Here is a 25,175-nt window from a genome sequence, read left to right on the forward strand (position 1 = left end):
CCGCTCATACAACGAGAGGATGGTGATGAGATTCTCCATCCTCACCAAGCTCAGTGCAGCCTGGCGAAAGATCCTGAGGAATCCACACCAGCTGTATATGCAGATCTCCCTTCCTAGGTTGGGGCAATCATCTTTGTTCTCAACACCCAAGGAAAATGGGGGGAATATGTTTGAAAGAGAATGCAATTTGTTTTCTTCCTAAGAGAGGAAAAGTGTTGGGGGACGGACGGACCCCAGAAAAACCAAAATACAAAACAAGCAAAAGGCAGGTCTTTAAAGCAACAATCATAGAATAGAAACCACACCTAGACAAACATAAAATTGCTGCCTGTAGATTAGAAAAGAGCACTGGGAGGAACATCAACACTGTCTTTTTCAGTTGCCTTTTTTTATTATTTTTTTCAGTAGTCTGATTTGATATTGCAAACACCTTCACAACATACAAAAAAACCCCAAATTTGTTTTATCCAGAACATATACGGTGACGACAGGGAGTAATCTCCTCTTTTTAAAACCATGTGGGAATTTTAAAATTAAAAAAAAAAATCAACAGTAAAACTATGACAACAGCACCTTGACATTGTTTTAATTCCAACGCTACCAGAAGAATTTAAAAGCAGTAAACAGATATAATACTAATAGGAATCAAGATACTTACTGTCTAAAATGTAAACGGAATGTTTTGGTTCATTTTCTTTTTTTTTGAAAGGACAGTTTATCATCAATTCACAATTGAAGCAGCATGCAATTTTATTTTTTTAATTTTTTTAAGTTTTCAATTCTTGGCAACAGCAACAAACCACAATGTTAGAGGAATGTAATGCATTTTTTTTCTCAAAGTTGTGCGCAAATGAATTTATCTCTCTCTCTCTCTCTCTCTCTGTCTTGTTCCTCTTTAGCTCATGGATATGTTCAATAAATAGATTGTGGAACCACTGTACTGTATAAACTTCATTTATACATGCAGTCCATAAAATTATTATTTTTTCTTTCTTACTGAATAATTTACCCTGTTATGTATATATACAAATAGATAAATTTTGTCTCAATATAATCTATACAACACAAATCCACTATCTTCCCCTTTTTATGGTCAGTGTACAAACACAGGAAGTGTCTATTCTTATAAACCGCCATCCAACTCTCTTCTTGTTATCCATAGTGAGAGCTCGCACATAAGACTGGGTAGTTCGGCACTGGGAATTCCAGTACCTCTTGTCTATGCCCCGGCAGCCCTCTTTCGTATAACCCTTGGAGTTGCATTTGGTCTCATAAAAATATTGCTTCAGTTGGCCTTTGGGTACCGGGACTTTTTCCAGGACTGTGACGGTTGCCCCCGACATGTCCACCGCCGTTTTTTTCTCGGCCGCCGTCACCCACTCACTCGTACTGTCACACACACTCAGCTCCCCACGGCGAGCCGGGTCGGAGTGACGCCGGACCCTCATGGACATGTTTGCAGCATCCAAGTAGTTTTTATACTCCTCAAGCAGAAAGAGCAGTGGTGGCTCCAAAGGCACTTGACTGCTTAGCATCACCCGAGATGAGTACAAGTCGGCATCCTTATTTTCCTTGCTGGGCTGGATGACCTGCTGTTCATCCAGGAGCTCCTCTATGACATGTTCAAAAGTGTCCGCCAAGGACGTCAATCCTCTGGAGGCGTCATTGGGCCCGCCGAGGTTCTCCAGGTTTCCCTGTGTCCGGAGACCGGGATAAGCCAAGCTGCCTGGTCCTCTGATGCTCACTTCTTTCATTGGGGCAGCTTTCATGCAACTGAAGTATGAAATAACCATAGTAAGGAAAAGGATGGTCATCACTCTTTTCACTTGGTGGAACTGTGGGCGACAAGAAGAGGGGAAGAAAGATAGAAAAGAAGGAATTCAGAACAAATACATTAAAGAAGAAACAACCATTTGAGGTGCAAAACAAGCATACATCCCCCTCCACTGCCAAGTTGGAAAGAGTTACGTGTTGACCCTATGTAACTTTTTAACCTCACACAGAGACAATGGGCATGCGTTTATATTCAGTCATCCCAGTCAAGCGACAGAAATCACACCTGGAAAAAGGTTTCCCGCATTTATCTTTTATGTCACAAAGGCATTCACTGAGAGCGTTCACTATGGCAGAAGCCAATGATTGGACTACCCTGCTTGGAACTAGTTAAAGATGTTGGCCTGAAGTCTCAAGAACCCTTGCACAGTAAATGTCACACTCTAGGCATGATAATTAATTATCCTCTATTTGCATGACAAGTGTAACAGCATGCTTGGAAAGGTTACTAAGCATCTGCGGTATGCATGCAGTAACGGGGAAAGATTTCAGAAAGTTATTGTCTTTTGCAGAAAGATCTCAGCACGGAGGTTGGAACTATATGAACAGTAATTGCCTTTAAAAAGACAAAGGGGGGAAAGGATTGTCTCACAGTATCTAAGGCTCCCAAAACTACATTTCAGAAATTGAGGAGCAAATAACCATCTGTCAGCATGGGAGAGCACACACACAAGCTTTGGCTTGCTTGTTTTTGTGTAGCAAACAAATTGATCTGTGGAACTCACAGATACCAGGTGCAATTACAACACATATTTTCATGTAGCTGAGGTGGCATTCATAAGTGAAAGTAAAGGTGTATTCAGGGAATACTGAGCAACAAGGAAAGTATTCAGCTATCCCAATTAAAGGTAAGCCAAAATGGGGGTGTGGGGTTGTTCATGAACATTTTTAAAATCCAGCCCAATTACATCCTTGCCTTTTGCTATTTCGTGGCACATGGAGGTGCTTGCTTCCTTGCTTGCATGCTGCTCATCTCTCTGTACTAAACTAGCAGGCAATGAAATTCAGTGAAGCAGAGGTCAAGACCCCTCCTTTGTGCTCTAACTGAGGGCCAGTGAAGCCCCTGCACTGCCCTTGGTCTGTATAACTTGGGGGAGAAGGAAAGGGAATGCGACAGCCCATTACCAAGGCAACAAGGCGGGTGCTCCCTGTCAAGCTGTCCCTCTTCATCACTTTTCCAGTCTGCTCTTGTTTTCTAGCATGTGCTCCCTTGCAGAATATACTATGGTAATTTTTAGAAGGCACTTGTTCAATTTATGCCTGGACATTTTTTTTAGTATATGGCAGTTTAGGTAAAACAATGTTCTGTGGGGAAATTTATCTGGAGCAAGTGTCTGGGAAAGATATACCCCTGGAATTCCTGACTGGACACATCTCCCCAGACCAGTTTTGAAGGGTGAAAAACCAAGGTAAAGTGTGAGTACATGGTGCCTAGCTTGCAAACAAGCAAAAGAAACAATCATGTACAAAGCTTTGCTGCTTACATAGTGTGCAAGTTTAGGAGTATGTCTTTAATTACCGTTTTAGCAGAAATGGTTAAATCTCACCATAAACCAAAGAGTTCAATTATGGAATTTCTTTTCTTTTTTCTTTTTTAAAAAGGGGAGGAATCAATGTACCCTCCATGTTTCTTTTCATAGGGTGGGGGGGACGAGGAAAGCAAAATTGATCCTCATATGGGCCCTTTTCTAAATTATGCCTAGTAATACTGTTGGGGAAAGCAGATCTCCCATCCTCCCTCTCTGCTTTTTTGCTTTATTTTCATGCTGGACCTTGCTATGGATGCTGTTGGCTGCCATATTTGAGGCTGGGCAGGAATTTTTTCATCAGGCAAATTGCCCCACGATTCACGGTGTTTGTCTACCTCATAGCAATCATCACAACTTTGGCAGTTTAGGCATTGGGTAAGCCTTAGTCTTGGCTGGAGGGGAAGCTGTAGCCTCTGCCTGCCCCTCTGAGTAATGGGTACCCCATTAAAGGGATCCAGGAGGAGTTTTGTCTGTCCAAATGCTAAGGCAGGGGCCACAGCACTCCTCAGGACAGCAGGTGGCACTCCTATTTGATGTAAGTCATAGGTCCCCCTCCCCTCCATCTGCTGTTGGGTTGACCCAGGTTTTAGTTCCAGCAGGTGGACCTGGAAGTCCTTGGTAGAACCCAATGCTTAGGCCAGACCTCTGACACCTGTAAGCAATAAATTTGTGGCCTTATTTGATCCCAATACATTGTGTCATGTCTATTGTGTGGATTGAGACGGCGGGTGCTGCGGGACCTTAACACACAAAAAACAAAAGAAAATGAAAAGATCCTACAAGCCTGACGTTTCCCCACTCTTGAGGAAACATATTTGAATGCTAGATGCAATAGGCAAAAGAATTCATAGAGTGACATCATCACTTTATGAGTAAATGCCATGTCACTATGGGAAAAAAGTTTCCCTTAGTTGGGTAAAACTCCTAAACAAGTTAATGCACTGAATTATGAGGATTGTGGTATGTAGGGATTGCAAGAACCATTCTAGATCAAGGACACCTGAGGGCAGAATGAGGCATAAACCCTGCTTCTGCTGATTCCCTCAGCTAATTGCATCTATGATATGAGATGGATATTGTAGATATGGTTTTAATTTAAAAATGGTCCCCCATCACATGCACTCAGACGGATTACTGGATGACATGTGTTGTCTTTCAAGTTCCTGAACCCCACTATCAACCCAGAATATAAATGCATGAACTACTGTACTTATTAATGACTGATGAAAATGTTTTCCTCACTTTTCTTTCTTTCCTTTAAAGCAGCCTTTCATGAATTTGTAAGGTCATAAATTTAGTTTTAAGAAGTTCTATTTTTGCTTTCATTTTTAAACCAGGTTATTTTTAAAAAGAAAAACTTATAGCTGAAATCTGAACAAAAGTTACAATCTAATTATTTTTTAAAGACGTGCTTTAAAAAAATCCACTTATTTTTATTTACCCTGATTATCCCACACAGAAGTATGGTAGTCCCCACACAGCTGTAGCTGTGTTGTTAATGTGAGCCTAAGTCACAAAGGAATAAAGAAACTTATCAAGGAGAAACCCACCACAATGGCATTAAAGCTGGTTGCCTTATACAGCTTTGAACAATCTGCTTTCCCACCTTTGCTTTGGTCTTGGAAGACTTATATCCCAACCTAGAGTAGGAAATATATTTTCCTGGATAATCTTTACTTTTGTGACAGGTTGAGGAACTTTGCAAGTCTCCCTACGAAAAGACACAAAATCCCAGTTTTCTGATTTTACCAAAGTTAGGATCATGACTTTGAGAGAGGGTTTCAAGCACATACTGGAAAATTAGGTCTACACAATTAAATGTCAGCCTAGCACAACAAATCCACTTAAAACAACAACACAGACTCTCTGCAGTTGGGAAAGCAATGGGCAAAATGTATTGAAACGCATAGTGCATAACCACTGCACACATCCAGTTGGATGCTCATTGTTGTATAAACAAATCAGAGTGAATGTTCAATAAAGCTCCGGACATACTCTAACTTCAGGATGAATGATCAGCACCTAAGCCATGTGGAGCAGCCTAGTGGGTTACCTTCCTTTCTGAACTTGTTCCACTCTTCTGCCTCCTTTCACAACTTTGTGGCTGACCAATTGCTTCTTTCTAGCAAGCAATCTTTCTAGCATCTTAAAAAGTAGAGACATCACCTTGCCAACAAAGGTCCGTATAGTAAAAGCTATGGTTTTCCAAGTAGTGATGTATGGAAGTGAGAGCTGGACCATAAAGAAGGCTGATCTCCGCAGAATTGATGCTTTTGAATTATGGTGCTGGAGGAGACTCTTGAGAGTCTCATGGACTGCAAGAAGATCAAACCTATCCATTCTTAAGGAAATCAGCCCTGAGTGATCACTGGAAGGACAGATCCTGAAGCTAAGGCTCCAATACTTTGGCCACCTCATGATAAGAGAAGACTCCCTGGAAAAGACCCTGATGTTGGGAAAGATGGAGGGCACAAGAAGAAGGGGACGACAAAGCACGAGACGGTTGGACAGTGTTCTCGAAGCTACCAGCATGAGTTTGACCAAACTGCGGGAGGCAGTGGAAGACAGGAGTGCCTGGTATGCTCAGGTCCATGGGGTCACGAAGAGTCAGACACGACTAAACAACAACAAGCAAGCAATAGCATTATTCACGTTTCTTAAGAATCAGCTAATACTCATTTCAGTGCTTTTGATGTTCATGCCGAAGTACCTCATACTTGGCAGTAAGGACTGGAGTAAACACTCTTTTTGTTTGCCAACACAGCGCTATGTATAAAGACTTACTTCACATCCTTATTTTGTGGGAAACAAAGAATCCTAACACTTGTCAGAGGAAAAGCACAACAAAGACGCTTTACGCACTAAGACAGGAATTGCCCAAGTTTTAGGTCCCGATGTTCGTATGAGGAAATGTTATGCTGTTAGGAATTCTGTTGACAATAATCTAAGCTCAACACGTCCTTTGGATACTAGTCATTCTTCCTATTCATATATATCACTGTGGCATCTTTGTATAAATATTAATAGTTTACTCAGTCCCTGCAGGTCATCCCTCACTGAATTGTTTGCTGCATTTATTCTGAAAAATCCTATATATCTGTCATCTGACTTCAAAAAGGTCTTTATAGATTTGTACAAACTGATCTGGTTATTGAGGCGACCAAAGTCAGCTTTTGGCATGTAAATTCCATAAACATGTGGCAAGATGGCAACTGAGCAAAAGTAGGGTGCTTAAAGTTCATTTTCTCTCAGAGCTATCTTCACCACCCACCTACCACCTGGATTTCCATTTTCCCCTTTGTTGACTGAATGCACGTACCAGGGAATTCACATTGGGAGACTGCTGAACTGGTTCTGGAGCCAGGTTCTTGGTGTGGCCTGATGCCATACACTTCTAAATAATGACAGCAGGCAAACATTTATAGCAAAAGGTAACTTCAAAGGGCAGTTCAGAGGCAATGATACAGAGCAGGGATTAAAAGATCTGAGTGTCTCTCATAATAATTTTGATTTATTTATTTCAATTATTAGCCTTGAGTATTATCATACTCAATTATAAGTTACCTTGGTGCTCATATATGACGCTCTTATTTGGGTAACTTATAATACATGAAATTTTCTCTCTCTCTTTCTTTAAAAAAAATTATTAAAACATATAAAGTCCACCTCCCTGATAAGTCCTGGGCACAGCTAGCTAACCTGAAGATGTTTTGAAGCATTTCTGAATTGCTTCATGCGTGGCTTTTGGGAGGCATCTGGAGAAAAAAAGCTCCACAACTGTGGGGCAGAAGGGGTGCATGTACACACATGCCATTCAACACTCTCAGGCATGGAGTGGTTCTTTCTCCTCAGAAGTGGACACTGCTGCATTTAAGGCTATGTAGACATGATGTCTCTCACTCTCATCTTGCCTACACTTTGTCTTCCATTGTCTCAGTCCACACCTTGCCTAAGACACTTCAGATACATTTTACCGTCAACTTCAACATCCCTCCATGTGTATGAGTTTACATTGGACATTGAATGCAGTAGGTCAGGCTATTGCCTATGAAAGTTTATGCCACACGTTCCCCACACCATAACTACTCATAGAAGTTCTTTTCTATATATTTTTTGTGAGAAAGAACACAGAGAGAGCACATCTTTTTCTACACACAAGACTCAGCAGTGAGCTCATTGTGGAAACTCAGAGGCAAATCACATCAAGTGAGGCAGTCTTGTGGTGTGAGGTCATAATAGAAAAAGGGGTTCTGAAAAATCAGCTCATGTATAAAGAGACATCTCTTAGGCAGCTTAAAGAACTGGGTCACATTTTGAGTCACAAACTTTCTTTGCTCAGTAAATGAGCTTTTGTTTCTTACTTGACATGCACAATTCACATCTTTCTTTAAGGATGTGCTCCTGTTGCAAATATCCCCCTCCCACCTCGCAAAACTGGACAATTTTCTTCCTCTGAAAACATTACTCTCCTTCCAGAAAGTATATTCATTGCTTCTTAAGATGGATCTGTGAGCATATTTTCACATGAGGTGGGAATACAAACCTATACAATTATCGTTTCCAGATGACCACAATAATCTACTCTTTAATAACCTTTTTAATGTTTGTTAAGGGTGTTGAAATCTGTTAGGGGACCCTCCCCAGAGCTTACAAGTCCAAGTACACCCTCTGATGGATATACAGCTACAGAATTGCGGGGGGGGGGGGAGCCTTATGTGTGGGGCCACATAAATACCCTTTACCCCTGGCCTAGAAGGCAGGCAAATGAAAACCTCCTCCCCTTTCCCATAAGAAGCAGAGGATGTCAAACTTAATAAATAATAATAAATTTATACCCCACCCATCTGGTTGGGTTTCCCCAGCCACTCTGGGCAGCTTCCAACAAAAGATTAAAAATACATTAAGACATCAGTCATTAAAAACTTCCCTAGACAGGGCTGCCTTCAGATGTCTTCTAAACATAGATAGTTGTTTATTTCTTTGACATCTGATGGGAGGGCTTTCCACAGGGCGGGTGCCACTACCGAGAAGGCCCTTTGCCTGGTTCCCTGTAACTTGGCTTCCCGCAGTGAGGGAACCACCAGAAGGCCCTCAGCGCTGAACCTCAGTGTCCGGGCAGAACGATTGGAGTGGAGATGTTCCTTCAGGTATACTGGGCCGAGGCCGTTTAGGGTTTTAAAGGTCAGCACCAACACTTTGAATTGTGCTCGGAAATGTACTGGGAGCCAATGTAGGTCTTTCAAGACTGGTGTTATGTGGTCTCGGCGGCCGCTCCCAGTCACCAGTCTATCTGCTGCATTCTGGATTAGTTGTAGTTTCCGGGTCACCTTCAAAGGTAGCCCCAAAGGTTATCTCCTGCATTGCAGTAGTCCAAGCAGGAGATAACTAGAGCATGCACCATTCTGGCAAGACAGTCCACGAGCAGATAGGGTCTCAGCCTGCGTACCAGATGGAGCTGGTAGACAGCTGCCCTGGACACAGAACTGACCTGCTCCTCCATGGACAGCTGTGAGTCCAAAATGACTCCCAGGCTGCATACCTGCTCCTTCAGGGACACAGTTGCCCCATTCAGGACCAGGGAGTCCCCCCTCCCCGTAACATTCCGTTTCAACCTACATAGTTCCTGACGCAGACAAACACAGTCATTTGTGGCAGCCTGCTTGGGGTATATGTGTGAAAATAAACCAGTTTCTGCCGACTGCCTTGCAAGACCAGCTCACCCATGAGGAAAGGTGAGGTGATTGCCTCAGGTGGCAGGATCCACAGGGGCAGCAGATCCCAATGTAGCTATTCATTGCCCCCTTGTTCCTGGTGTAAAACTTCACTCAACCTTTCTTCCCCTGAGGCACAATTTTGTGGTTCACCTCAGGTGCCAAAATGTATTGGGCTGGCCCTGCTGTAGCAATGTAAGAAGACCTGGATGGAAGGGGTTGGAAAGGAACCTTTAAGGCTACAAAATATGGTCAGAAGCCCAGAATTGGCCTGGTGCAGGCCTGCAAAAGTCCACCTCTCCCCTTGACTTGACATGTAGTTGCTACTTGCAAAAGCAGCACTTCCCAAGAACTCATCCAGACCTTTTGCCGCCCAGTCAGCATTCTCAGATATGGTAAAATTGCAACATTTGAGACAGAGCTTGGCCATAGATTCTACTGACTATTCACCCTGGAACATACAGTGTTAATAAGAATGAGCATGGCCAGAGTGCCTCTGCCCTATCAATAACTACTCAACAAAGCCCACAAGCCAGGAGCTTAGGTAGGCAGGCCTTTCAAATCAGAAACTGTGGCCTCCAATACAGCCTTGACATATCCAGCTCTCTTGGAAAAGTTTCCACTGTATATTATACACATAAAAATATATGTGCATACACAGTTCATTATATTTCTTACCCATCATTCGCTAGCAAATGCACCAAGGTGGGTTGCTAATCCATGCACACCACATGCACATAACACGATAACAACTGAAATAATAGAGGATATATACCAAACGCCTACACTCTGAATTGGACAGATTGAGATCACTTTGCAATTGTACTAAAAACTGAGTTGCTGTGATGTATGTTTGAGGAAACAAGAAAAATGCCATCCAAAGTTAACCTTTCCACATCTGAATTACCTTTACATCTGAATTACTCTGAAGTTAGTAGCAAAGGATTGCAACTTTCAGAAGAAGTCCGGCACTGAAACTTGCTTACAAATCAATAAACGGTGACATTTACAGTGCAATCCTATGCCTGTCTTCTCAGAACTAATCCCCATTGGATTCAGTATGGTTTATCCCCAAGAAAGTGTGTATACTCACTTTCCTGGGAGTAGTAGTGGATGGGGTGAGGAGGCAGCACCGCTCACCTGACCTCCTGTTGGTCACATTGCTGTTGCTTACTGGGAGATAGAGGGGAAGGGGCAAGGTGGCAGTGAAGCTGGAATGGTGGAGCCAATCAGGTTCTCCTGCTGGTGTATTTCCACCACAACAACCTCCCCACCCCTCGCCCCTGCCCTCCTGGTAAGCAACAGCGATGTGATTGACCAGAGTTCAGGTGAGCATGAGTGTTCCACCACACTATCAGCTACTGAGTAAAACTCATTGGACTCAATACAACTTACTTTTGAGAAGGCATCTCTAGGATCACACATGACAATTCTACAATTTATAACATAGAAAAAGATCATAGGAAAGTGGCAATACTATGAACCCCTGCCTGGGTGAATAAGTCCCATTCAACCCAGTGGGGATTATTTCTGAATAAAAATGCACTGAATCAGGTTGGAAAACTGGCAGGTTAATCATAAGTAAACACCACTGAATTTAGTGGGATGCTCAACTTCCCGAGTAAAAGGATTCCATAAAACCAGGGAATTAATTTCCTCCTATTATCATGCATGCAGTACTTCAGTGTGCTTGGTGTTATTTAAAGGCGCCTACAAAAGATTCCTGCTTTATGTATCTTTTTATAGGTGTGGGAACAGATACCAAAATGCGCTGCATGTCAGGACATGATTTGCAAAGACTAAACGTACTGAGAGCAAGCAGAGTTAGCAGTCAAATGCATAGGCTGCTGGCAGTTCAGCACACACGTTATCCTTCGGGATATTTATTCATCCAGCTGTATAATTATTTTTTTAATTAATGAAAACAAGAAAACAAAGAACCACACACAAAAACACATGCTAATGAACTGAGCGCTCCTAAACTGCTAGTGGAAGAAGCAATTGTCTTGGTTGCCCACTTTGGCAGTTTACAGTTTTGCTCAGATAATAAACCATCAAATAAGAAACATCAAACTATTTGACCATGAGTGTGCTTGTCAATAGAGTTCACAGGATAGTACATGCCTTTCCTTCCCACTTTCTAATGCACGGGATAGAAAGACAATCCATCCCATCACCTCCAAAATCCCCAGAAGATTCCCACCACCTACTTCCACATTCTTGGAATATAGAGAATCATAGAAACATAGAAAGGTAGTGTTGGAAGGGATCCTGAGGGTCACCTAGTGCAATTGCCTGCCATGAAGGCATCTCAACTAAAGCATAGGGCTAAACCACTACTCTGCAAGTACTTACAAAAGATTTTGCTGACTGGCTATTCATGGGATGTTTGCCCTTTGGCCATCTGCCGGAAAGTGAAATGTTTTCTACCATTCTTGATTCTATTACCCCACCCCTGCCTTCCCTCATCCCAATCCCTATAATTTATGGACTCATATTCTGCTATCCAAAATATAGGTTAAGGAAGACACACACACATATGCTCAAGAAACCACAATGGCCAGTTTTTAGATCTGTTGCTCTCAAACTTGGCTGACCACTAAAAATAACTTTAATAAACTTCCCTCCCCCCCCCCATTCAGCACTGGCATCATTATGAAAAACAACGCCCAATTATGAAAATCATGCGCCCTAGGCTAGCTGGCACAGAAATGCCTCTTTAACCAGTAGAGTACAAGGGGAAAATTAGACCATGCCAGTGTTGCTTTTTGACAATTATGTGTCTTGGGCCATGGCCTTCTTTGGCTGTTTGCTAACTGCACTTGACCAAAATGTCCTTGATCTCTCTGTGTGTAGATATGTCCAGGGTGACCCAAACTGCAACTGGATTCAAAGCACACCATGGCAGATGTTCTCAGAGATATGGTTCCTCCAACCATTGCTATCTGTAACACTTCATGCAACAGCTCCGAGAAAGGTACAGTTCATTACTGTGATGGACTTTCCCCATTCCAATATGGATCTGATGCGCCGGTTGAAGTATCTTAATCAGGGGTGGGAAACCTGTGCAAACATTTCAGATATTGTCGGCCAACTTCCATTAGACCCACCTAGCATGGCCTATGGTCAGGGATGATGGGAATCGTTGCCACAGATTTTACCTCCTTGCCTTAAATGACGATGGGAGACCTCTATGCACATCCCCAGCTTGGTATATTGTTGTTAGTTAAAAAATGGATTAACTCATCTTGTTTGAAAGCATAACAGAGTCCTAGCAGACCTTGAAGGGTTTTGTATCTTCAGGGTGATGGAAACACTAATTAGTAAATATTAACTAGCTTGTACAAACAATGGAAAATAATTGTGCATTTCAAAAAATGCATGTGTCACTCACTTTATCATAATCTTATTGTAATTCATACCTTTGATGCAAATGAGGCCTTTTAATTCTACAGAAAAGTTTCCTTTGCAGCTGAGCCCAAGAGAAATCATTTGGGAAAAGCTAGACACGTAAAAATGGAATTGTAATTCATATGGGTTTGCTGTCAAAGCTGCTTCCGAGTATTTTCAATCCAATGTTATCCAGTGATAATTATGTTGCAATAATTATAGGAAAAGCCTTACTAAACAATAAAGATGTCAACAAATTGTAAATCATAGTTGTGTAGTGGGAATATTCCAGCATCAACAGAACATTTTATGAAGAAGGCATTATATTTGGGAATAATGTCCAGTTTTGAGCAGGTACCCTAAATCTCAGCGCTGTTTGGAAAGCCTACATCTAGTAATTTTACTAGGTACCTCTTTTGATAGCCCATTCTAGAGCAAGCTACTAGACCTGCACACTGAAGCAGACCAATTTTATAGGCATATTAAGGAACAAAATGCAAATCACAAGCCACATTCTCTGAATTTTGATTGAGTAGATAGTAACACTTGTTACCCAACTGGACAGCAGCCATGATTTATTATTGATGCCAGTTTTGCATTATGGTTTTGTTTGGAGATTAATAACATGCCTACCACAAACAGGAGCACAATGTACAGACAAAAGTATTGGCAGGAGCCAGTAACACACATGAAGTACTGTGACAGATGAAATCTAAGAAAAAACGAAGTACAAACTGCAGGACAGGGGCTGGGGGCTTCTGGAACTGCTACTTCTCATGAAAGCCCTAAATTAGGGAGCAGGGGTGCCATCTCACCCGAAGGATTGTGGGTGCCCACTGCTGCAACACGGGCATGCAACGTCACATGCACATATCTGCACATAGTACACATGTGCGTCTGACATCGCATGCCCACGTTGCAGCAGCCGGTGGTGGTGGCGTCTCTTGTTCCTCCTACTATCTGCATCCAGTGAGGCTCCCTTTCCCAAGGGAGGGGCTTGGATGCAGAGGCAGAAAGACTTTGCCTCCACATCCAAGGGTGGAGCTGAACTGCTTCTCTCTTGGAGACAGCGCCGCTGCTGCCTGCCAGCTTTTTTCATTGGCTTTGTGGGTGCCTGGCCCCCACCATTATATTATTGTGGGTGCCCATGCCCCCCTGGAGTTGGCTCTTATGTATGGGAGCATGTTTTGCCCTGCCCCCAAACTACTGCTCAAGTGCCCATTGTGGTCCTCCTAACTGGAACTCTGGCTATTAACCAGAAGGTTGGTGGTTCAAGTCCACCCAGGGACGGCTGCAGGCAGGATTTCTGCATTGCAGGGGGTTGGACTAGATGACTCTAGGATTCTTCACTTAATTCAAATATTGATAATAGGGAATACCAACTGAAAAACTCTGAGCTAAATCTGAGCCTCTGCGGTGGAACATCTGCTATCCAGTTGCCAAGTCAGACTGAAGAGGGTGTATGTGGAAAGCACATAGCACAGTGATTTGGGGCTTTGCTTGCAGTGCACATCTGAAGGGGAAAGAAAAACAAGCCCCTGCCCCACCTTTCTACACCCCTTTACCCAAAGTGATGCTCTAGCAGAACTAGGCTTGCTGGATCAGAGGATTAAATACCCCCACAAACTACTCCAGTCACAGAGACAGACCATGGCCTTGTTCTCAGGCAATGCTAAACCAAACCCAGAAATCTCCAGTAACTCCTTACCTCAAGGCTCACAGACTGTATTGCTACTGCCACATCCTTTTCATCTCCACCTCCCATAGTAGCAGTATGTTGCTGGGCTTGGCTGCAGAAAGGAGAAGAGTCCAGTCTATTACACCACTAGAATAGGGATGGAAAAGCTGTCAAGGCTGCCGCTCCCAATATCCTGGACCGTTCCAGCCAGGACTGATGGGAGTTTGGAGTTTAGAAGGCCATAGACCTTGGAGGCCACAGGTGCCTCACTTCTCCACTAGAGCACATTCAACTCATTTTCAAGCTCTTTCATATTAACAGGGAGTTCTGCCTGATGAGCAAATCAGAGTCAAGACATCTCTGCTACACACCAGATTTGCAGCACAAGGCAATTTCTTTCTAGCCAACCAAAACAGCATATCTGTAGAGCACTACTAGAAAATGCACCCCAGTGCCTTCATAGCAAAGAAAAATCAATGTGGAATGGCACAGAGTCCAGGATACCAGGGGACAGGCACAGTTGTGAACATCTGGTCCACTTTTGAGAGAGGAAGAAATCAAGGGGGACAGGGGCCACTCAGCCTATTCCAAGTACCATACCTAGGAGCAGTCCTGTAGCTCAGGGGTTGAGAATCTGCTTTGCAGGCAAAAGGTCCCAGGTTCAATCCCTGGTGTCTTCAGTGTAGGCTTGGAGAGAACCCTGCCTGAAACCCTGGAGAGCATCTGCCTGCCAGTGTAGACAGTATTGAGCTAGATGGACCAGTGGTCTGATAAGGCAGCTTCCTATGTATGTCCCTATACTTACCTCTGCTGATATTCTGACAGTGGGTGGCATTGGTGAAGGTGACAAAGAGTTGGAACCAACACCTTGCTATTAGCCATAGCTGGCCTCGGAATGGAAGAGATTGCAGCAGGCCGTGCTGAACTGGAAATGCCAGTTAACAGCGCTTCAACAGGTATTTGACAACAACAGGTTCTTTTTTTCCTCTCTCTCCATGTTTGAAGGCTTGTATTTGTCAGTCGTGCTGCCAATCATTTCCTGGCTATCCCCGATCTATGCCAAGATCCCTCTCGGCACATGCCCAGTCCAGTCCCTTGCTCAGCATAGCCATTAAAGGATGCTCTCCTTATTTGGGCAAGGGATCCAGCTTGCATTCTGGTTCCATAGTGGGTGGTCTCTGGAAGAAAGTCAGAAGGAAGAGCCGGACATTCCACTACAACCCAAAAGGACAATGTGTATTGACTTGCCATGCTGATCCAGTTAGCCAACAGCCGAGTTCAAGGAAAAGCCTCGCCGCAGTCATTTACGCTGGAGCCCCTGGCAGCAGGGAGATGTTTGCAGCGAGGGCTGCGTGCCGCGCTAATGGATCTGTGTTAATACACTCTCAAACGCTGGGCAGGCAGACCCTAGTGGTTTCCTGCCCCAACTAGTACTTTTTGATCATTCGTTACCATTACAGTCAAATCACGTGCTTTTCTGACAGATCAGCACTAGAAACCTCCGGCCCAGGAACTTCCTTGAAATGAATAGATTTATTCCACAATTATGAATATTTATGTGCACACACACACACGCAGGCACCACTCTTATTTTAGTAACAAATAGTAGCCTGTGATCAAAACGCTGTGGTTAATAAAAGAACTTCATGCACCAGTCGTATATAATGAGCCCTGCTAAGGAATTCATGCCCCCCAAATGTATATAAATACACCACTACCAAAAAATAATATAAAGTGATTTATACGTTTATCAGATATATAAGTGTATACATACATATGCATTTCTATAAATTATTTATACAAAGCTAAATGGGGCTTTAGGCAAGAGTTTCTCTCTCTCCACAGATAGGAAAGGAGTCAGCCCCCCCCCCCCCCCGCCGGAGAAATTGTTTGAACCTTTCACTCCTAATTTATGTATTTCCAACTTTCCATTTTAAACCATTCGGCAAAAGGAAAAACCTGGTTTGTTTCAGGCTTGTCTTGAGATTTAGGACCTGGTTTTGGTGTCTTCTGACATTCTTTCCATCAAAAGTAATGCCTTGCTGGGGCAAATCCCAGAAAGACAGCACGTGGCAGAAACTTGTCTGATAAAAGTTGGGAAAACCTGAGCTTTGTGACAGATCTCACAGCCAATGCCAGGCAAGTACCTTGCCAACATTAAGAAGAAAATACATAAAACTCGTTGTATCATAAATACACCTATAGCTAAAAAATTAAAAAAATAAAATGTTTTTTTTAAATTGTCCAGTTTGGACAAGGATTCCCCCTGCATGTGAAATTCTGTCTTTGTATATGGAATTTACTGTTATGTTATCATTTTGTTCAGCATAAGGGATGTACGTAACAACCAAAGTCAAAACACACAAAACTAATAGCCTCACAGTGTATATGCAGTGATGGCCAAACTCGGCCCTCCAGCTATTTTGGGACTACAATTCCCATCATCCCTGACCACTGGTCCTGTTAGCTAGGGATGATGGGAGTTGTAGTCCCAAAACAGCTGGAGGGCCAAGTTTGGCCATCACTGATTTAAGGGGACAGCATGTTGCTTGGGTTTATCTTCTTGCTGCAAGCCACACAAAGGGAGGAATCCAACATTGCACTATTATGGTCATTCTGTCCACGCAAGTAGGAGGAGGGTGGGCAGAGCGTGGCTTCAGTGGCCAGTGTCTCCTCCTCTTCCTGCCTCCTCCTCCACCAAGTATGAGCTGGCCATTGAAGTGGCACTGCGCTCAGCTCGCGTTTGGCCTCCTCCACCCCAATTTTTGGGGGACATGGGGGGGCCTGCCTCCCCAAATGGGGGGAAGGTCTCAACTCCCAGGAGTTGCCCCACTTGATAGGGCTGATGGCATCTGAAAGGACCACAAGGAGGAGCTGAACCCTCTTCCCACCTGTGCTCCCCAGCAACCAGTTTTCAAGGGGAAAGGAATCCCTGATTTTAAAATTGGAGCAACCACCTCTCAGAAACAAGGTGGGGAAGTATGGAGCTTCACCTACCGATCTATAAACTTAGGCGCTTCAATCATGTAGTACAAAATAAGAAGTTAATTAAGCTTAAGCTTCCATTTCCCTGTGTCCCTGCGTTCATACAGCAGGGACATCTTTTATAACTTCCTTTGCTTTTACAAAAACATTCCCATTGCCCCAATACTCAGACTACAAAACCCAGAGTGCTGATCTCCGTTCCCCGTTGATCAGACTGAAGCAGGTAAGCAGCTTTTTGTGACTTACCTATAGTCATGCAGCACCCCAGTGCTGCTGCCGGAAGAGGGCCCCACTCTCTAACCACTACCAGGCACTGCCTCCCCATCTATATATTTTGCAGTTTCCTATGGCAATGCTTAGGCTTCTAACCCAGAAAGAGGCAAGGCTTCTGATTAAAACCTTTGGGGTATTAATTTTTCCCCTCTTAATACATATGCTAGCTCACTCCCATCTGTGTTGTTAATTAGTTCCTGACTGTAGGTTAAATGTAGGGCATGTTGTCACGAGCCTAAGGTAGGGTGGCCAGACCTCCTGCTATTGCCATATGGCTTTTTCTTTTTTAACTCTTCTCTTCCCATCCAAGCTTCTGGTTTTATAGGCACGCAAACAAAATAACAAACCAAAGAACTGAGTGTGAGGAGGGGATGTTTGTTCATGTTCATTTGCAATTCTAAGAGGAAACATGCTCTTTGTGGAAGCAGATTTCTCCAGCAGTATTGATTTAAGACCCAGCTTCCCCCTCCCTTGCCTTTCGCCCACTTCCACCGCAGAGCAAAATCATTATTAAAAGCAGGAAATAACTCTCTGCATAGGGAGAAACTACTGCATAAATAGGGTGTTTCCAGGGGTCCTGAAACATGCTTTATGACAGCTGCACTGGCAGCATGACAAGAACATGAGGGTCACTCTCAATTATCTTAAAACAGAGAACCAAACTCTCCTCATCACTGAAGCAAACACGAGTGAGAGAAGCAAATTGGGCTGATTAGAGGAAATCCACAAAGTATGTTGCTTTTGGCCACCCTGTAAGTCCTCAAGCCTGTGTGTTAAGAACAATGCACAGGTCACATTCCCTGCAAAATTCCAAGGGATTTTGCCAGGTACCTGCAACTCTCCGAAAAGTAGAGCCTGTTTGGTGAAAACAGCTGTTCAGGGCTTGGCTCCTCTCAGAATTTGGCTCAAAGCCTGGTTGCTTGCAAATAATATTTCATGAAAACAGTCAACAGGTCTTTATCTTCTTAAGAGAAAGTTTAATATTGTGATGGGACAACCTTCCCTGGGAGCAAACGCTTGGGATATCTTTGGAGATCTGTCACATTAGCCATCAGAACGTTGAGAGGGTAACTACTCCCACGGAAGGGAAGTCATATGCGTGCAAAATGAATTGGCTGTCTGGTCTCTGACACTCACTTTACTGATACTATTACTCATTTCGTTCCACCTGCACTGGCTTTCAGCTCATGTCAAGGCTCAATCCTTGGAGTTAACTTAAAGCCCCAGACTGTTTGGGAGCAGGCTATCTGAATGATGGGAGACACAATACGATAGCCATCTCCAATTTTTTGAAGTGCTATTCCACTGCTGTTGGAGCAAATTTGTTTTCTGTTGCTCCAATGGACAAGGCCTGAACCAAAGGGTTCTAATTACAAGCAAATAACCTATCAAGGATGCTGTAGTGGTGGATTTCCTGCATTGGACAGGAGGTTGGCCTACAGGACCTCCAAGACCCTTTCCAACACCATCTTTCTATGATACCCCCCCACCCCATATTCAACATTAGAGGCTCTGCTATGCTTCCCACCACTTTCAGAAACCTGGTTGGTTGAACCTAAGATGCAAGACAGGACCTTTTTCATATTGCCACCCAGAATACAGAGCTCTCTCGCTAGAGAGGTGTATTTGGCTCCTTTTCTTTAAAGCTTCAGACATGCTTCCACCCATCCTTTTTATTCCTGCAAACTTTCTATATGGTTTAATGTTTTTATCTCCCTGGTTGTAAACTTATTTTAGCCTGATCTTTTAATTGTTTCAATACCCTTCAGAAATTTTGTAAGCATGACATTTCTTAATAAATATTTTCCCTGTTCCCATTCCTTTAAATGCTTCTTTGCAGGACCATTTTTACAATCTTTACCTTTTGGCCAGGCTCCTGTTTTTAGCATGTGGCAGATGCCAGAAGTTTCACCTGGATGGGGTGATGGAAGAGAGGTTTTCTTTTATATAACAAAATGCTACTTGGGGTATATGTGGGCATCTAGAGAAGGATCAGGAGAGCATGGATGGCTCCAGGCAACCATTGCTATGGGGTTGGAAAGGAAGGAGGGAGGCACCAAAGGAGGAAGAGAAAAGCAGCGTGAAAATGGAAAAAGAAAAGGGAAAATGGAGAGTCCCAGGTTGCATCAGAGTCTGCTTCTTGGAATGGACACCAGAGCAGATATCAAAAAGGCACTGGTCATCCTGGTTTAGAAAGTCCTAAGCACTTTGTCTCCTCTTGATACAAAAGGACTCCATTTTGGGTCACCTGCCTGCTGTTGTTTGTGCCTCTGTTTTGAACTTCTACTTTGCTAGAGGTCTGTGTTGAAATCGTACAGGAAGTCTGTTATCACCTTCTCATATTATTGACTCCGATAAACAAAGAAGGCATATGGGGAGACAGACTTCTTCTGTGCTCCAGAAAACCACAGGTTCAATATTTGAAGTTCCCCAGAATCCATATTTGCACTTCCAACAACCCACTCCTTCCTTGAACTACTTTTGCCTATATAGTTGTACCTTGGAAGCCTTGGCTCCTGAACAAATCGGCTCCCGGACAATCGAAACCCAGAAGTGAGTGTTCCGGTTTTCGAATAATTTTCAGAAGCCAAACATCCAGCGCGGCTTCCATGGCTTCCTATTGGCTACAGGACACCCCTGCAGCCAATCAGAAGCTGCGCTTTGGTTTTTGAATGGTTCCGGGTGTCAAACGGACTCCCGGAATGCATTCTGTTCGAAAACCAAGGTATCACTGTACTCTTTCCCAGCTCTTGATCATAACATCAAAAGTGGTGAGGCAGGCCCAGCTAGAGTGAGCATGGCAGTGGGGCAGTTTAGCAGTCACTGCATATTAATATATGGATAGGCACATAGTCCTAAACATACATAGAACTATGTGAATATTATTGGATGCTGCTGCCGTGTCACAGAGAGTTATATACATCAGTGGCAGGAGTCCAAGATGCAGCTTGGATTTGGCAGTGAGCTCCATCTCTTCGTGTGGTCCTGTTTCCCATGCTGATAATAATTATGTCAATCCAGGGGGTGTGGCCATTTATCCTGTTGGTTCTGCTCGTGGGATTACATGTGTGCAAGTAGTGATGTTCCCACTCAGTTTTTCTCGAAGCCCTAAATATGTGAAGAGCTTGACATAGGCAGGGAGGAGGAGGTGAGGTTGGGAAAGAGAATTCTCGAAAAGCCATTCATATTTTAGATTGCAAGCATTGCTGGTTTTGTATGTGTTTAAAAGTATCTGTTCTCAAGACTATGGGTGAAGTCCATTATCCTTCAGAACCCCAATGCTGCCCAATAGGAAAGACAGCTGACAGTGGAGAAACACTTGTGGCTTCACATAGAGCGCTTGTCTTTTTCTGTCTTCTATTTTACCTCAGAACAATTAGAGAACTCACACAATGCTCTCAGTGACCCAGAGCAAGTTTCACAATTTTTCAGATCGTGATACTGTCCTGTTACACTTTAGAAAAACCTGTGTATTTAAATGTTTAGTTTTAGCTAGTAGTATTGCTCTTTAAAACATCACACATTTGTTATGTGTGTTTAAACTAGTTGTACAGATTAGTTAGATGTATTCTGTAATACAGTGCAGTATATGGATTGATACTACTTCATATTTGGAGGAGAATGTAAGAAGAAGAAAGACACCAAAATGTGACTCTGTAACCAGCATGAGGGACGTTCTTTCTATTAACTGCACTGGCAAAACACTAAGGTCATGATGCACTGATGTTGATGATGTCACATCATGATGCAAAACCTAACAGCAAAAGTGCAGTATCTTTTTTCTACCACTACTATGTCCCTCAGGGGTTGTGCCGCTTTGCAAAATACAAGGGGACACGTCTCTGCCCCCAAGTCCAGGGTGCTCTCTCTTCCTTTCATTAACCCTGATATGACATTCCTCCCTGCCAGGCATGCTAACGGCGTGTGCGGTCGCTTCCCCCTGGTAGGGCTCAAACTCTTGTCTCCTGCTTCTGCTAGTCCTATGCCCTGTTCAGTGATTCATTAATGGCAGTGGCTGTCAGTGTGTGTTTGTGGCTGCCGTGTGTGTGTGTGTGTGTGTGTGTGTGTGTGTGCGCACATGTGCCCCATTCCCTTGGCTGCTTAGCAAAAAAATGAATCTTTCCCTTCCTTAGGTGGGTTTTGAACCTTTTTCCAAGGGGGAGGGGAGGAGCCGTGTATGCTAGTTGTGCAGGTGTCACATTGTATGACCTCTCCCTCCTTCCGTTTGTGTTCCAAAACAGTGGTTGTCATAAAGCACAAAGGGATTAAAAATCTGGACCGGTCACTGCTGGCTGTGCCATTGGGGCTGATATGAGTGGTGTTGCCTTGTGTGTAGTGAGACATATGCCTTGAGCATATTCCGATTGTTAGTTCACTGGCTCCTTCCCTGTGTTGATGTCTTTACTAGCACTGGCCATGATTGGTGGGCTGTGGTGGCATTCCCAGGGATGGTTGGGGATGTGTTTACCATCTCCTCCTCCCTTTAAATTTCTTACTTGTGAGAATTTCCCTTCCAGGGTTAAGCATTGGATTGGCTGGCCTTTCTGCCAACACAGTGGCACCATAATTCTGGTCCAGAATAATGAAAGTAAAGGATTACTTTCTGACAGTGAAATCTGAAAGGATTTATTTCTGTGATGGCAATCCTCTCACTTTACCCCCATCCCTCTTGTGGCCACAACCTCCCCAGGGAGCTGTTGGTTTGCAAAATGTTGTGCACATTTATACACTACGTCGCAGTCATAAGGACCAGACAAACAAGAAATCTGGATTTAGAGAGTACAGAACAAAAGTCAGGATGACAAGGCAAGTCATTAGTAACATTTGGGCCAAATTAGAATGCAAAGTGAACTTTCCACTGGGCAGAAGCTCCAGAGAATGCAAAATATTACTGAGAATAAGGTGTGGTGCCTTGAAGTGAGGCATGTATGAACCAACCATAAACACAGTGGGAGCAGCCATTCTTTCACATCCTCGCACGCCTTCCTGCTAAATTGTTTCCTTCCAAATGGATTTTTTTTATTTAAACTGAAAACAAATCCTTTATGAGGTTTTGCATCTTCAGCATCTGATGCACACGTTCAGCATGGAACCAAGCCTTGGTGGCCACCTGTGGCAAGACCCAAGAAATTTAATTTGCAAATAGTACCCTGCTGGCAAAAGCAGAAAGGTAAACATGCACCTAGTTGTTGATACTAATCCTTGACATCTGACTATTTTTTTCCACTGAAAAAGGTGGGAAGGAACCAAAACTTGTTTTACTGGGTTGTTTGGATGGGGGGGGGGGGTTGGAGATAGTCTTGTGGTGGTTTGTGATATTGCATTGACACATTGTTCAATATGCTCTTATCTTAAGCATTTGTTTCTTTATGACACAGGTCTAAAGATGTGAACAGGTGCTGGCTCTAAATTACTGGCTGCAAACAAGGAGGTTAGAACTGGAGGGAAATGAACTGTTAATATTAGCTGGGGAGAATAAGTTGATCTGTGAGGTAGCAGTGCTTCCTGCTGAATAGACAATCTGAGAAAAACTGCAGTAAAAACAAACCAACCCACAAGTGTGTATTTCATACCTTCATTTCCCTTCTTTGGTTCCCAGTTTTAGGATGCAAAATTTTGAAATAAAATAAGATAATTGTAGGGTGGCTAAAAAAAAAAAGTCCTAGAAACCGCAAGAAACTTTAGAAAAGTTTCAGGAGTTTTGTGACAAGGTTAAAAGTATGCATGATGCTAACATTGATTGTCTTTTCACAGATGACAAACAGTGGTAGCAGAGGATGGTTGCGATTCATCGGACATCTGCATGAGAGGCTGGTGGATTGTCCTCCTCTGCTCCAAGGAGGAAGAGAAGCGTCTGAAAGAAGCCAGAGGCTCCACAGACAGCTGGTGGAAAGAAGAGGTGTTTTCCAGAGCAACAAAGTTCTCTAGGAACTTTGCTTGCTGCAGCATTGGTGCTTTATGGTAACAGAAACAAACAAAACTTTGAAGTGAAATTCATGAATATATTTTGTTTGCTGCCCTGTTTGTCACTAGAGGCTCAGGTGGCCTCAGTGGCCAGAGTGCCTTCTACCACCTTCAGCTGAAAAGACATTTAGAGTTGTTGCTTGAACTGGGAAAGCCTGACCACTGTTGCCCATATATGCTGGTAACCTCCAGGCTGGATTACTGCAATATGCTGTGGCGGCGGGGGGGGGGGGGGCTGCCCTTGAGGCTGGTCCAGATGCTGCAGCTAGTGCAAAACGCAGTGGCTTGACTGGGTCAGGATATCACCAGCACATTAGCCCGGCTGTTTAAAGGACTGCACTGGCTGCCAGTTAGCTACTGGGTTATGTTCAAAGCACTGGTTTGGGGGTATTAAGCCCTACTGCACTAGGGACCTGGTTACCTGAACAATTGTGACACTTTATATACCCTTTGGAACCACCCCTGTTGCCATTTCAGCATTTACTGAAGACCTTCCTCTTCCAACAAGTCTTTTAACTGGAGATTTTTCACAGTCTGCATCTGTCTTGGAATTGTTTTTAGTATGTTTTAATTTTATCTCTTGTTTGCCACTCCATGCTCCTTTGGGAAGAAGGGTGGGATATAAATAAATAAATGGTAATAAATTGAAATGGTCATTATGACAAATGAATGTATAGGTTCAATGGTACGAATGTAGTTTTAAAAAGTTTTCTGGTCATGGAAAAGGGTAATAGCCAAAAACAAGAGAGCCAGTGCTATCTGCTGTTAGATATGTGCAGTCTGGAAGCAGACCAGCATATCCCTGTCCTTCTTATGACTGTAGGCCTATTTATGAAACCTTTCCAACTACCAATTCCAGATGCAAGAACTCCTTTGGGGTCATGCCCATGTCTTGAACCTACTTTCCATATTAGAAATGTAAGTCAGCAGTATGATCCTGGAAGTAGCTCTCACATCTGAAATAGCTACATGGAATGCTTTCAAATGTATCTATTCATGAGAAAGACACAGATATGCTGTTCTAATTGTGTGCTGATTGTGGAATCAGTCAATTGCTTCCATACCATCCCCGTTTCCCTACCTTTTCCTCATTCTCCTTGTCTTCTTGAACATAGTTCATTCACTTGTTATCTTGAACATAGCTGGATGAGTGGGAAGTGACTGCCTAACTTTAGGCACCCCTGTGTGAAACGGGTTATCTTGACCCATTTTAGTCTGGCTTCCATTCTGCTTTGGGTCTGAAACTGCTTTGGTTGCTTTAGAACAGTTGCACTGGGAGATAATCAGGGGGAAATGCAACACAGTTGTTTCTCCTGGACCTCTCCATGGCTTAGAGTACTATTGACATTGTATCCTTCCAGATCACCTGTCTGGGATGATCCAGCTTTTTTGTTGCCTATTGCCTCCAGTGCTATTAAACATCTTCACAAAACTGCTGCTGGTAGTCATGTGGAGATCTGGAGATCTGCACCTAGATTCTCCTTTTCATCTAGTCCAGGTGAGGCAGTGGACACTCTCAGCAAGTGCCAGGACTTATAACAAGCTAGATGAGTGCCGATAAACTGAGTCTCAATCCAGCCAACAAAGCTTTAGATGGTTAAGTTTACAGCTGCCCTGAGTGTCTCTTTGAGACAAAGTGTGGAATACAAATGATCTACATAAATAAATACATTTTGGGAAGCTGGCATTCAAACTCTTTGGGATGGAGCTACACTAATCCTAAAGGATCAGGTTGACAGCTTGGGGTTGCTATTGGATCTGACCTTTCAAGTGTCCATTGCACAAAGCACCTTTCACCAAACATCCTTTGGT

The 25,175-nt window shown here is 43.4% G+C and overlaps 1 protein-coding gene across 7 annotated transcripts in view; it reads right to left on the minus strand.

The window, feature by feature from the left end:
* Positions 1-367: 367 nt before the first annotated feature.
* The window catches only part of BDNF (brain derived neurotrophic factor), a 68,479-nt gene continuing 43,671 nt past the window's right edge, over positions 368-25,175 (minus strand). For 6 of the 7 annotated variants that reach the window (XM_080984051.1, XM_080984053.1, XM_080984054.1 and 3 more), the window contains exon 2: positions 368-1,835. In XM_080984051.1, coding sequence (XP_080840177.1) covers positions 1,074-1,835 — 762 coding nt within the window. In that variant the 3' untranslated portion in view covers positions 368-1,073. Of the gene's footprint in view, positions 1,836-14,171; positions 14,254-14,946; positions 15,325-25,175 lie in introns of those variants that run through there. The other variant, XM_080984050.1, reaches the window with a different exon arrangement.

This window comes from Podarcis pityusensis (genome assembly GCF_964106645.2).
Source record: "Podarcis pityusensis genome assembly, chromosome: 1".
NCBI classification, from domain to species: domain Eukaryota; kingdom Metazoa; phylum Chordata; class Lepidosauria; order Squamata; family Lacertidae; genus Podarcis; species Podarcis pityusensis.